The 13,364-nt window shown below is 45.1% G+C and overlaps 1 protein-coding gene across 5 annotated transcripts in view; it reads left to right on the forward strand.

Annotated features, from left to right (window-relative positions):
• Nucleotides 1-2,788, forward strand: part of tmem129 (transmembrane protein 129, E3 ubiquitin protein ligase) — a 33,762-nt gene extending 30,974 nt beyond the window's left edge. For 2 of the 5 annotated variants that reach the window (XM_083786070.1, XM_083786072.1), the window contains one exon: nucleotides 2,501-2,788. In XM_083786070.1, the coding sequence (XP_083642196.1) occupies nucleotides 2,501-2,697 (197 nt within the window). In that variant the 3' untranslated portion in view covers nucleotides 2,698-2,788. Of the gene's footprint in view, nucleotides 1-2,494 lie in introns of all 5 variants that reach the window. The other 3 variants (XM_083786071.1, XM_083786073.1, XM_083786069.1) reach the window with 2 other exon arrangements.
• Nucleotides 2,789-13,364: the final 10,576 nt, after the last annotated feature.

A 13,364-nucleotide genomic window follows, 5' to 3' on the forward strand; every position in this document is an offset into this window, starting at 1 on the left:
TGCGTGATGTTTGGACAAAATCTGTAGGTGTACTGTGCAAAAACTTGTTTTGCACAAATCGGCCTCCTGGTGGCGCTATAACAGGCCGTTCTGGAAAGTTTGGGGCAGAGGTTCATGGTTGGCATCCAGGGAGTGTGTGTGCAAAATTTGGCATCGACCGGGTTAACGGTGGCTGAGATTAGCTGGTCACGGACGGACGGACACACGGACACACGGACACACGGACGGACGGAGTGCAAAACATACTCTCCCCATGCCTTCGGCTGGTGGAGACAATAATAGCTTCATACTTTTACTTAACCCATTCTGGACGGGAACCCCTTTTGGTGTTTTGCTTTAGCTATTGAAAAATACTAAAGCAGACTTGGGGGCACGGTGGCACAGTTGGTGGTGCTGTCGCCTCACAGCGAGAAGGTCCTGGGTTCGATTCCCGCTCGGGACGCTGTGGGCGCTGGCGGCGTGTTTCCTCCTCCGCGTCATCAGTGCCCATACCCGAAGGCGGGGTTGGCGAAAGGGCCTTTCTGTGTGGAGTTTGCATGCTCTCCCCGTGTCCCCTAGGGTAGGTACCCTCACATGTTCTCCCCGTGTCCCCTAGGGTAGGTACCCTCACATGTTCTCCCCGTGTCCCCTATAGGGTAGGTACCCTCACATGTTCTCCCCGTGTCCCCTATAGGGTAGGTACCCTCACATGTTCTCCCCGTGTCCCCTAGGGTAGGTACCCTCACATGTTCTCCCCGTGTCCCCTAGGGTAGGTACCCTCACATGTTCTCCCCGTGTCCCCTAGGGTAGGTACCCTCACATGTTCTCCCCGTGTCCCCTAGGGTAGGTACCCTCACATGTTCTCCCCGTGTCCCCTATAGGGTAGGTACCCTCACATGTTCTCCCTTTGTCCCCTAGGGTAGGTACCCTCACATGTTCTCCCCGTGTCCCCTAGGGTAGGTACCCTCACATGTTCTCCCCGTGTCCCCTAGGGTAGGTACCCTCACATGTTCTCCCCGTGTCCCCTAGGGTAGGTACCCTCACATGTTCTCCCCGTGTCCCCTAGGGTAGGTACCCTCACATGTTCTCCCCGTGTCCCCTAGGGTAGGTACCCTCACATGTTCTCCCCGTGTCCCCTATAGGGTAGGTACCATCACATAACAGCCAGAGTTCTAACTAGAACTAAGATGAGAGAACATATTACTCCAGTTTTGGCATCACTGCACTGGCTTCCTGTTGTTTTTAGGATTGATTTTAAAATTATTTTACTTGTCTATAAAGCTCTCAATGGTCTCGCACCTTCCTACCTACATGACTGCCTGCCTAAATATGTCCCAAACCGCCCCCTAAGGTCTTCCACTGCTGGCCTGCTCGCTTTGCCTAAAAAAATGGCAACAAAAAAATACGGGGAAGCAGCTTTTTGCTTCTACGGGCCGACGGCATGGAACAAGCTCCCACTGTACATTCGACAGGCAGCCTCTGTAGTTTAATAACACTGTACCTTCGTCAGGCAGCCTCTGTAGACATTTTTAAAGCTCAGCTCAAGACCCACTTCTACAACATTGCTTTTAATTGATCTTTTATTTTATTTATTTATTTTTGTTATTCATGTCCTCACTGTATTGCATTACTGCTTGTTTTTTAATGTCGTTGCCTTTCTTTTCTTTTATTCTCCATTGTTCTGTAAAGCACTTTGAGCTGCATGTCATGAAAGGTGCTATACAAATAAAGTTTTATTATTATTATTATTACATGTTCTCCCCGTGTCCCCTAGGGTAGGTACCCTCACATGTTCTCCCCGTGTCCCCTAGGGTAGGTACCCTCACATGTTCTCCCCGTGTCCCCTATAGGGTAGGTACCCTCACCTAAAACATGCAGTAATCCTGGTCTCTATACTGCCTCCCCCTGGCCAGCCGGGGCGCCTGATGGAGGGGAAAGGAACTGGTTGGAATAACGTGTTCCTTCCACGCGCTACGTCCAACCAGGGAAACTCCCCCCTGTCAGGTGTAAAGGAGCAACTTGGACACTCAGGCATGAAGGAAGCAGGGAAGGACTAGGTTGGTGGAGGGTGTGTAGAGCCCACGATCACATTAGATAATTCACACGGGTGAAAAATGGGTTACAAAATCGTGGGATAAAAAATATAAAAATAAAGTGAGTGGCACGCTACGAGCTTGTAGGTCTGCTATTTTTGAAAAAACGAAGAACGACTGACTTTAAAAAAAATCTGATCTCAGGTCAGAATGGGTTAATCAGACCAGTGTGTGTCCAGTGGATACCTCGTAAGAATCTGATCTCAGGTCAGAATTGGTTCATCGGACCAGTGTGTGTCCAGTGGAAACCTGGTATGAATCTGATCTCGGGTCAGAACGGGTTACTCAGACCAGTGTGTGTCCAGTGGAAACCTGGTATGAATCTGATCTCGGGTCAGAATGGGTTCATGTCGACGTGGGGCCTAAATGTAAGTCCAAAACATGTGTGTGTAATTATTAATTGCACCCCCTGGTGGTTGCAGGAGGAGGAGCAGGAGGAGGAGGAGAGGCGGAGCCAGAGTGCCAGCAGTGCTTCTGCAGGCCCATGTGGTGCGTGTCCTGCCTGGGCCGATGGTTCGCCAGCCGGCAGGACCAGCAGAGACCCGACACCTGGCTGGCCAGCCGCGTGCCCTGCCCCACCTGCCGGGCCAAGTTCTGCATCCTGGACGTCTGTCTGGTCCGCTGAGCGGAACCACGGACGGACGGGCGGGCGTCTGGTCCGCTGAGCGGAAGGAAGGACACACACACACACACACACACACACACACACACACACACACAGAGTTGTGCGTAATTTGACGATCTGCAAAGCTCACAGCGCGTCGCGTCGCGATTATCACGACGCGTTTGTCTGATTCAAGGGTTATTATTATTATAATTAGAATTAAAGTGGACTCTCGGCCCCCAGACTTGTTTTCTCCTCCCTGGAAATAAAAACGTTATTAACGTCAGTATTTTTAAGTAACGCTATTTTTCTCTGTGACTCTTCAACAACCCCACTTTGGACTTCTCAGTATGTGCCTTATTTTGTCCCCTTGCATTGTAACTGTAAACCCTGTATCCCCTCTCTCTCTCTCTCTCTCTGTCTCTCTCTGTCTCTCTCTCTCTCTCTCTCTCTCTCTCTCTCTCTCTCTCTCTCTCTCTGTCTCTCTCTGTCTCTCTCTCTCTCTCTCTCTCTCTCTCTCTCTCTCTCTCTCTCTCTCTCTCTTTCTCTCTCTGTCTCTCTCTCTGTCTCTCTCTCTCTCTGTCTGTCTCTCTCTCTCTCTCTCTCTCTCTCTCTCTCTCTGTCTCTCTCTCTCTCTGTCTCTCTCTCTCTCTGTCTGTCTGTCTGTCTGTCTGTCTGTCTCTCTGTCTCTGTCTGTCTCTCTGTCTCTGTCTGTCTCTCTCTCTCTCTCTGTCTCTCTCTTTCTCTCTGTCTCTCTGTCTCTGTCTGTCTGTCTGTCTGTGTCTCTCTCTCTCTCTCTCTCTGTCTCTCTCTCTCTCTCTCTCTCTCTCTCTCTGTCTCTGTCTCTGTCTCTGTCTCTCTCTCTGTCTCTCTCTGTCTCTCTCTCTGTGTGTGTGTGTCTCTCTCTCTCTCTCTCTCTCTCTCTCTCTCTCTCTCTCTCTCTGTCTCTGTCTCTGTCTCTGTCTCTCTGTCTCTCTGTCTCTAGATTTTGTTTTCAACAGCCAAAGGTATTGGGACAGTAAATCAACTGATGATGTGGGCTTTTAGTTGTCCTTAAAGATTTATTTTTGGCATTTTTAATACTACTACTAGTACTATTTTAGAGTGTGAGAGAAGTGGCTGAGCTGTGTTCACCTGCCATAGGACTGTATAGTTTAGAAGTGGCTGAGCTGTGTTCACCTGCCATAGGACTGTATAGTTTAGAAGTGGCTGAGCTGTGTTCACCTGCCATAGGACTGTATAGTTTAGAAGTGGCTGAGCTGTGTTCACCTGCCATAGGACTGTATAGTTTAGAAGTGGCTGAGCTGTGTTCACCTGCCATAGGACTGTATAGTTTAGAAGTGGCTGAGCTGTGTTCACCTGCCATAGGACTGTATAGTTTAGAAGTGGCTGAGCTGTGTTCACCTGCCATAGCCGGACTGTATAGTTTATTTATATCTGCTGTCGGCCAGAAAACCAACTATGTCCAAAATATTAACTTTTCAGGAAATGGAAAACAAAAACTAAACATGTTTTTGTTTTTTAAAACAACACAATGCTGCCTCGTCAACGTTGGTATTGTGACTTCATAGCCCATTCTGGGCGGGAACCCCTGTTTGGTTGTTTTAAGCATTGTTATACCAAGGCTTTTGGAAAAATAGCAGATCTACAAGCTCGTAGCTTGCAGGTCTGATACAACCTGGAACAACATATATATTTTCAGGTTGGCCAAATACATTTTTCAAATACTTTTTGAGGTCCTTTGACATGAAAATGTTTGAGAACCACTGACACAATATAAACATGGGGGTTTTCAACAAAACTGTCACGATTTCAAACCGTCTAAATAGGATATCCATTGATAGCATATTCTACACACATTTGAGTTGTTCTCTTCATCAGGGTGGTACAATGAGTTGTAATGTGTGAAGCATGCTGGGAGGACAGCCAGCACGTAGGGGGTTCAGTAGCTCTGGTCCATAGCTCTAATGCTCTGGTCCATAGCTCTAATGCTCTGGTCCATAGCTCTAATGCTCTGGTCCATAGCTCTAATGCTCTGGTCCATAGCTCTAATGCTACTGGTCCATAGCTCTAATGCTCTGGTCCATAGCTCTAATGCTCTGCTCCATAGCTCTAATGCTCTGGTCCATAGCTCTAATGCTCTGGTCCATAGCTCTAATGCTCTGGTCCATAGCTCTAATGCTCTGCTCCATAGCTCTAATGCTCTGGTCCATAGCTCTAATGCTCTGGTCCATAGCTCTAATGCTCTGGTCCATAGCTCTAATGCTCTGGTCCATAGCTCTAATGCTCTGGTCCATAGCTCTAATGCTCTGGTCCATAGCTCTAATGCGTTTCATTTAGAGCTATGTTACTCTCAACTTCCGCTGCTCGCACGAATGCAGACCAGCCTCTCGTCTTTAGCGTAAATAAAAAGAACGTTTTTGCTACTCACCAAAACAAAGGCGGGTTGTGTCATTAGAAAGCCTACTTTCCTTAGTGGACGCACTCTGAGCCCCCCCCCCCCCACCACACAGAAAGTAGGCTTTCTAATGACACAACCCGCCTTTGTTTTGGGGAGTAGCAAAAACGTTCTTTTTATTTACGCCAAAGACGAGAGGCTGGTCTGATTTCGATTTGAGATTTAAAACTGAAAGTCCCATAGCCTTAGACTGCACAGGGCAGAATGGTAGAAGCAGTAGAAGGCTATGGACCAGAGCTAGGGGTTCAGAGTCTTGCTCAAGGACACTTCGACACTGACTCTGGGGGAGCATGCAGGGTTCGAACCTGGAACCTTGCGGTTACCATCCGGCCACTCTACGGCTGAGCCCACCACCCCTATAAAAGACAGAGACCTTCTTTCTGGGTGGTATGAGTTTGTAATTGTAACTTAACCCATTCTGAACGGGAACCCCTTTTGGTTTTAGCATTACGTTATGCTTTAGCTATTGAAAAATAGCAGACCTTGTAGGTCTGCTATTTTTGAAAAAAAAAGAGAACGACTGACATAGAAACATAGCTTTTTCAGAAAACTGTCAGGATGTAGACGAACATTTTCAGGTCAGAATGGATTAAAAACATTGCCGGTTTATTATTGTCATTATTTGTGGTTCATCTTGTTGGGTGGAAAAGCTGTATTTGTTAAAGCGTTTATGGATAAGAAATGATATAAAAGTGTGGCTCGTTTTAAATGTCCTGTTTTTTTTGGATCTAAGCTTTTTTTTTCAAAATGCAAATGTGGTTTCTTAATTTCTCCTCTAAAATAGCCAATAAGGAGTTTTTGCACAAAAAAAACACCAGGACCTCTTTGGTGGGGACGTAACAACTACAAAGAAAGGTAAGAAAGCATTCTAGCATGGAATTCTCCTTTAAAGGACTGAGGGAAAGGCCATGGGCTAGAAGCTATTATAGAATGTCTCTTTAAAGGACTGAGGGAAAGGCCATGGGCTAGAATCTATTATAGAATGTCTCTTTAAAGGACTGAGGGAAAGACCATGGGCTAGAAGCTATTATAGAATGTCTCATTAAAGACCATGGGCTAGAAGCTATTATAGAATGTCTCATTAAAGGAGAATTCCATACTAAAAGGCTTTCTTACCTTTCTTTGTAGTCGTTACGTCCCCACCAAAGAGGTCCAGGTGATATTTTGTGCAAAAGCTCCTTATTGGCCGTTTCCCCTACCATAAGCCCTCAATGAATTGCATTGAATTGAATGGGGCTATGGGGTGTTGTGCTAATTCGCTTATTCGCTCAAAATTATAATTTCTTTGTATATATCCTCTCTTCATAATGTAAATAATATCCCAAGCGGCACACTTTACTACTTCTTTCGATGGAAATAAGCGAATTAGCATAACACCCCATAGCCCCATTCAATTCCCATTCAATGCAATGCAATTCATTGAGGGCTTATGGTAGGGAAAATAGCCAATAAGGAGTTTTTGCACAAAACACCTGGACCTCTTTGGTGGGGACGTAACGACTACAGAGAAAGGTAAGAAAGATAAGAAAGCATTCTAGCATGGAATTCTCCTTTAAAGGACTGAGGGAAAGGCCATGTCTTTTGGAGACATGGTCTGTAGCAGGGGTGGGCAACTGGCGGCCCGGGGGCCACATGCGGCCCCCACCTTCACTTAATGTGGCCCTCAGGTTAATGTCAGAACACTGATATAATAATATTGGTTTCAGCTGTTTACAATTCCACAAACATGCAAACATGACCCGCTTTAATTATACTTCAGTCTAGATTAGTAGCTCAATGCTTCAACACACGTATAATTAAAGGCATTTGAAATGACATGAAAATGTAAATTTTCAGGATTCCAATTCGAATATATAGCAAAAATAGCCGATCTACAAGCTCAAAACGTGTCGCAGCGCGACGCGTTTTGAGCTTGTAGATCGGCTATTTTTGCTATACGACAGTAATATTATGGCCCTAGGGAGTGAGTGTGGAAATATAGTGGCCATCGTCAAAGTTGCCCACCCCTGATCTGTAGTGTATGTATATATAAAAACTTTCACATCTAAAGTATAGGTTGTCTACATTGCCACCCCCCCCCCCCCCCCACACACTTCTGTAAAGTTGTTTTTGGCAGCAAATTTAGATTTTAGTTTTAGTCATAGTCTTTTGAATAGGTTTCATTTAGTTTTAGTCACCTGGAATGTGTTAGTGTTATAAGTCTAGTTTTAGTCGACTGAACTTCATAAGATTTTAGTCGACTAAATCTACGGTTGATTTAGTCGACTGAAATGTATTTCGGCGGGGCTTGATGCCGTCGTAATGACATATTTCACACTTGCTCGCGCTGCGACGCGTTGTGAGCTTGTAGATCGGCTATTTTCAGCATGAAACAACGTGTAAAATAACGTGTGTCTTATATACTCTTGTCCACTATAGTCCCTAACATTTTAGTCTAGTTTTTATGTGTTGACGAAATTGTAAATATATTTAGTCTTAGTTTTAGTCACCATATAGCTTAGGTTTAATTTAGTTTCCATTTAGTTTCCGCCAGTGAAAAAAGGTAGTCGAGGAACATTTTTCGTCTTAGTTTCAGTCGACGAAAACAACACTGGTGTAGCCTACAGCTACTGGGTTGCGCTGATCTTTCATAAGTATGTTGCTTCTGTGTTCTGCAATTCTGGTCTTCAAACATCTGGTTGTCTTCCCTATGTGTAGGCAAGACCACAAGGACACAAGATTATAGGTAAATGACATTCACTAGTCCCTTCATTCCTGACATTTCAGTCTAGTTTTTATTTGTTGACGAAATTGTCAGTATATATTTAGTCTTATTGTAGTCAACATATACTGTATATATGCACACAATCTGAAATCACTGCAATCTCGCTTATACTGTAAATCGCTCTGGACGAAGAGCGTCTGATAAATGCCTACATTGTAAATTTTAAAACTGTAAGATAAAGACATTACATGAACTTTCAATTGAATGCTATGATATTCCACAGATAGGATACGTATCACGCATAGAGCAATCATTACTGTACCTTATATATATATATATATACACACACTACCCAACTGTTTTTTAATTATATATTTCTTGACACTTGCTTTGACAATAAAGTAGGCCTATATGTTTACACTTATTTACCACGACCTTTGGCTTGTTTTCATTTATTTATTTCCATAGTATTTAGTATCAATAATTATTTACACACAAGTACGGTTCCATTTAATTTCATCTTTATATTTTATTAGGATTATATAATCTGGCCATAAAATTATTTCTCTCTCTCCATGAAGAGCTGGGTGGTGTTACAGCGACACCTGCTGGTGGCACGGTGACATAACAATGCAATGTGGCTGAAATCGAAACTAAACTTTTCAACAAACAACAACGTGTCTAAAAGAGAGATTACGTTTAAGATGGAGGACGTCTCCTCGAGCTCCGTGTCGTTCACAGTGAACACAGTTGTAATGTCTAAGTCTCGGATGTGGTTGAGTTTCTACATGTTGGCGTTGCTGTGGAGCTGCAACACACCTGTGACAGGTATAAGACTTTAATTTACATTTATTTACTACATTTAGACTTTACTATACGACGGTCTGAAAACTAGAGCTTTTCAGGGTGTGGCTGTTTCAACTATAGTCGTGTTGTGCTTTTGTCCCCAAACGGATTATTCCAACTGGAGACGGTCTGGACCTGAATTAATTCACACCATAGTTTTGTGAAACAAAAAGTGGGTTAAATTAGTTTCTTTGTTCCCGTGTGTGTTTCCCCGTGTGTGTGTGTGTGTGTGTGTGTGTGTGTGTGTGTGTCTCCATGCGTGTGTGTTTCCCCGTGTGTGTGTGTGTGTGCGTGTGTCCATGCGTGTTGCGAGTCTCTCTCTGACGCCCTGTGGAAGTCCCTTCCGCGTCAGTGTTGTTTTCGTCGACTAAAACTAAGACTACCTTTTTTCACGGACAAAAACTAAATGGAAACTAAATTAAAACTGTGCTATGGTGACTAAAACTAAGACTAAATATACTGATAATTTCGTCAACAAATAAAAACTAGACTAAAATGTTAGGAAGAGACTAGTGGACAAGAGATCCAGTATAGGTCATTTTACACTTGGTTGCATGCTGAAAATAGCCGATCTACAAGCTCACAATGGGCTTGTAGATCGACTATTTTCAGTGTAAAAGTGTAAAATCTGTCATTTCGACGGCATCAAGGCCCGCCAAAATACATTTTAGTCGACTAAATCAACTGTAGATTTAGTCGACTAAAATCTTATGACATTTAGTCGACTAAAACTAGACGACTAAAATAATAGGTGACTAAAATGTGACTAAAACTAAATGAAAACTATTCAAAAGACTATGACTAAAACTAAAATAAAAATGTGCTGCTAAAAACAACCCTGTTCTGCAGCCCTCTGGTCATATTTTCACATTTTCTAATACCAGGAAATAAACAAAAACGACGTCACCGCTCACCGACACAAAGCCTGCTAGACCTTTTGATTGATTGATTGATTGATTGATTGATTGATTGATTGATTGAAATATGTATTAACAGTTTGTAGAATTGACAGTACATTTTAAGCACAAACTCAATACAAAGACTGTCAACTGTGAGTGGACGACCCAATTAAGCATTACACTTGTTTACAACAGGGTCCACTTTGTTCAATTCATCAAAACATTTAGAGACGTACAAATAGACACTTCTATGTAGCTAAAGAACAGAACAGGAATTAAGACCTTAAGGTCAAAGTCTATTCTTGTATAGCTGGGAAGCGTCTCAGGTCCCCAGCTTCTCTCTAAAATACACTTTGTGCCATTTTAATAACTCAATGTATACCCTGAGTTTACCGGGCAGAGTCATTTCTTCCACTACGGCATTTCCGGGTTTTGCCTGCGCCGATGCACCCCCCCCCCCCCCTGCATGGTAGTAAACTGTATCTCTCTCTCTCTCTCTCTGTCTCTCTGTCTCTCTGTCTCTCTGTCTCTGTCTCTGTGTGTCTCTCTGTCTCTCTCTCTCTCTCTCTGTCTCTGTCTCTGTCTCTGTCTCTGTCTCTGTCTCTGTCTCTGTCTCTGTCTCTCTCTCTCTCTCTCTCTCTCTCTCTCTCTCTCTCTCTCTCTCTCTCTCTCTCTCTCTCTCCCCCCCCCCCCCCAAACATGCTGTTAAGTTACTGCGACTAAGGCCTCTTCTCCACTATGGGGTGGAATTAGAACTTTCCAGATCCCAGAACTACTGTGCTGTGCTGTGCTGTGCTGTGCTGTGTTGTGTAGTGCTGTACTGTGTCTGTGTTGTGTCTGTGCTGTACTGTGCTGTGCTGTGCTGTGTGTTGTACTGTGCGTTGTGCTGTGCTGTGCTGTGTTGTGTCTGTGCTGTGCTGTGCTGTGCTGTGCTGTGTGTTGTACTGTGCGTTGTGCTGTGCTGTGCTGTGTTGTGTCTGTGCTGTGCTGTGCTGTGCTGTGTTGTGTAGTGCTGTACTGTGTCTGTGTTGTGTCTGTGCTGTACTGTGCTGTGCTGTGCTGTGTGTTGTACTGTGCGTTGTGCTGTGCTGTGCTGTGTTGTGTCTGTGCTGTGCTGTGCTGTGCTGTGGCTGTGTCTGTGCTGTGCTGTGCTGTGTCTGTGCTGTGTTGTGTTGTGTAAGTGTTGTGCTGTGCTGTGTTGTGTCTGTGCTGTGTTGTGTTGTGTAAGTGCTGTGCTGTGCTGTGCTGTGCTGTGCTGTGCTGTGCTGTGCTGTGCTGTGTGTTGTACTGTGCTGTGTGTTGTACTGTGCTGTACTGTGTTGTGCTGTGCTGTGCTGTACTGTGCTGTGCTGTGCTGTGTCTGTGCTGTGTTGTACTGTGCTGTGCTGTGTCTGTGCTGTGTTGTACTGTGCTGTGCTGTGTCTGTGCTGTGCTGTGCTGTGCTGTGTGTTGTGCTGTGCTGTACTGTGTTGTGTAAGTGTTGTGTTGTGCTTCCCCTTTCATGACGACGCCAGGCCCGGGGGGGGAAGGGGTCCTGTCAATCTCGCCTCGGGGCCCGTGGAACACTGTGTTTCACTCTTAGAGTCACAGACCCGTAAGGGTCCATTTGGTTCCATTTGTACACTCTCAGAGTCACAGACCCATAAGGGTCCATTTGGTTCCATGTGTTTCACTCTTAGAGTCACAGACCCGTAAGGGTCCATTTGGTTCCATTTGTACACTCTCAGAGTCACAGACCCATAAGGGTCCATTTGGTTCCATGTGTTACACTCTCAGAGTCACAGACCCGTAAGGGTCCATTTGGTTCCATTTGTACACTCTCAGAGTCACAGACCCGTAAGGGTCCATTTGGTTCCATTTGTACACTCTCAGAGTCACAGACCCGTAAGGGTCCATTTGGTTCCATTTGTACACTCTCAGAGTTACAGACCCATAAGGGTCCATTTGGTTCCATGTGTTACACTCTCAGAGTCACAAACCCGTAAGGGTCCATTTGGTTCCATGTGTTACACTCTTAGAGTCACAGACCCATAAGGGTCCATTTGGTTCCATGTGTTTCACTCTTAGAGTCACAAACCCGTAAGGGTCCATTTGGTTCCATGTGTTTCACTCTCAGAGTCACAGACCCATAAGGGTCCATTTGGTTCCATGTGTTACACTCTCAGAGTCACAAACCCGTAAGGGTCCATTTGGTTCCATGTGTTTCACTCTCAGAGTCACAGACCCATAAGGGTCCATTTGGTTCCATGTGTTTCACTCTTAGAGTCACAGACCCATAAGGGTCCATTTGGTTCCATGTGTTACACTCTCAGAGTCACAGACCCGTAAGGGTCCATTTGGTTCCATGTGTTTCACTCTTAGAGTCACAGACCCATAAGGGTCCATTTGGTTCCATGTGTTACACTCTCAGAGTTACAGACCCATAAGGGTCCATTTGGTTCCACCATGTGTTTCACTCTCAGAGTCACAGACCCATAAGGGTCCATTTGGTTCCATTTGTACACTCTCAGAGTCACAGACCCATAAGGGTCCATTTGGTTCCACCATGTGTTTCACTCTCAGAGTCACAGACCCATAAGGGTCCATTTGGTTCCATTTGTACACTCTCAGAGTTACAGACCCATAAGGGTCCATTTGGTTCCATGTGTTTCACTCTTAGAGTCACAGACCCATAAGGGTCCATTTGGTTCCATGTGTTACACTCTCAGAGTCACAGACCCATAAGGGTCCATTTGGTTCCATGTGTTACACTCTCAGAGTTACAGACCCATAAGGGTCCATTTGGTTCCATTTGTACACTCTCAGAGTCACAGACCCATAAGGGTCCATTTGGTTCCATTTGTACACTCTCAGAGTCACAGACCCATAAGGGTCCATTTGGTTCCATGTGTTACACTCTCAGAGTCACAGACCCATAAGGGTCCATTTGGTTCCATGTGTTACACTCTCAGAGTCACAGACCCGTAAGGGTCCATTTGGTTCCATGTGTTACACTCTCAGAGTCACAGACCCGTAAGGGTCCATTTGGTTCCATGTGTTACACTCTGAGTCACAGACCCGTAAGGGTCCATTTGGTTCCACCATGTGTTACACTCTCAGAGTCACAGACCCATAAGGGTCCATTTGGTTCCATGTGTTACACTCTCAGAGTCACAGACCCATAAGGGTCCATTTGGTTCCATGTGTTACACTCTCAGAGTCACAGACCCATAAGGGTCCATTTGGTTCCACCATGTGTTACACTCTCAGAGTCACAGACCCATAAGGGTCCATTTGGTTCCATGTGTTTCACTCTCAGAGTCACAGACCTGTGTGGTATCTGGAATCACAATCCACATTAATAATAGCATAAATAACCATGTTTTAAACTAGAGCGTAAACCTGGATCTGTGTCTCATGAGTGAGAGAGACAGGCTGTGCTTCCTAGCTCTGTGACTTGATCATTACCTTATATAGGGGTGGGGAACCTGAGACCACCTTTTATCACCTGTTTTCTTGTCCCCCTTGTGTGTGTGGGTGTGTGTGGGGGTGTGTGTGTGTGTGTGTGTGTGTGTGTGTGTGTGTGTGTGTGTGTGTGTGTGTGTGTGTGTGTGTGTGTGTGTGTGTGTGTGTGTGTGTGTGTGTGTGTGTGTGTGTGTGTGTGTGTGTGTGTGTGTGTGTGTGTGTGTGTGTGTGTGTGTGTGTGTGTGTGTGTGTGTGGTGTGTGTGTGCGCGCGGGTAAAGGTTTAGTCACAAAGTACGTACCTGTAGCCTGGTTTTACGCACACACTTCATTTACAGC

The sequence above is a fragment of the Protomyctophum parallelum genome (genome assembly GCF_964188405.1).
Source record: "Protomyctophum parallelum genome assembly, chromosome: 16".
Taxonomy (NCBI): domain Eukaryota; kingdom Metazoa; phylum Chordata; class Actinopteri; order Myctophiformes; family Myctophidae; genus Protomyctophum; species Protomyctophum parallelum.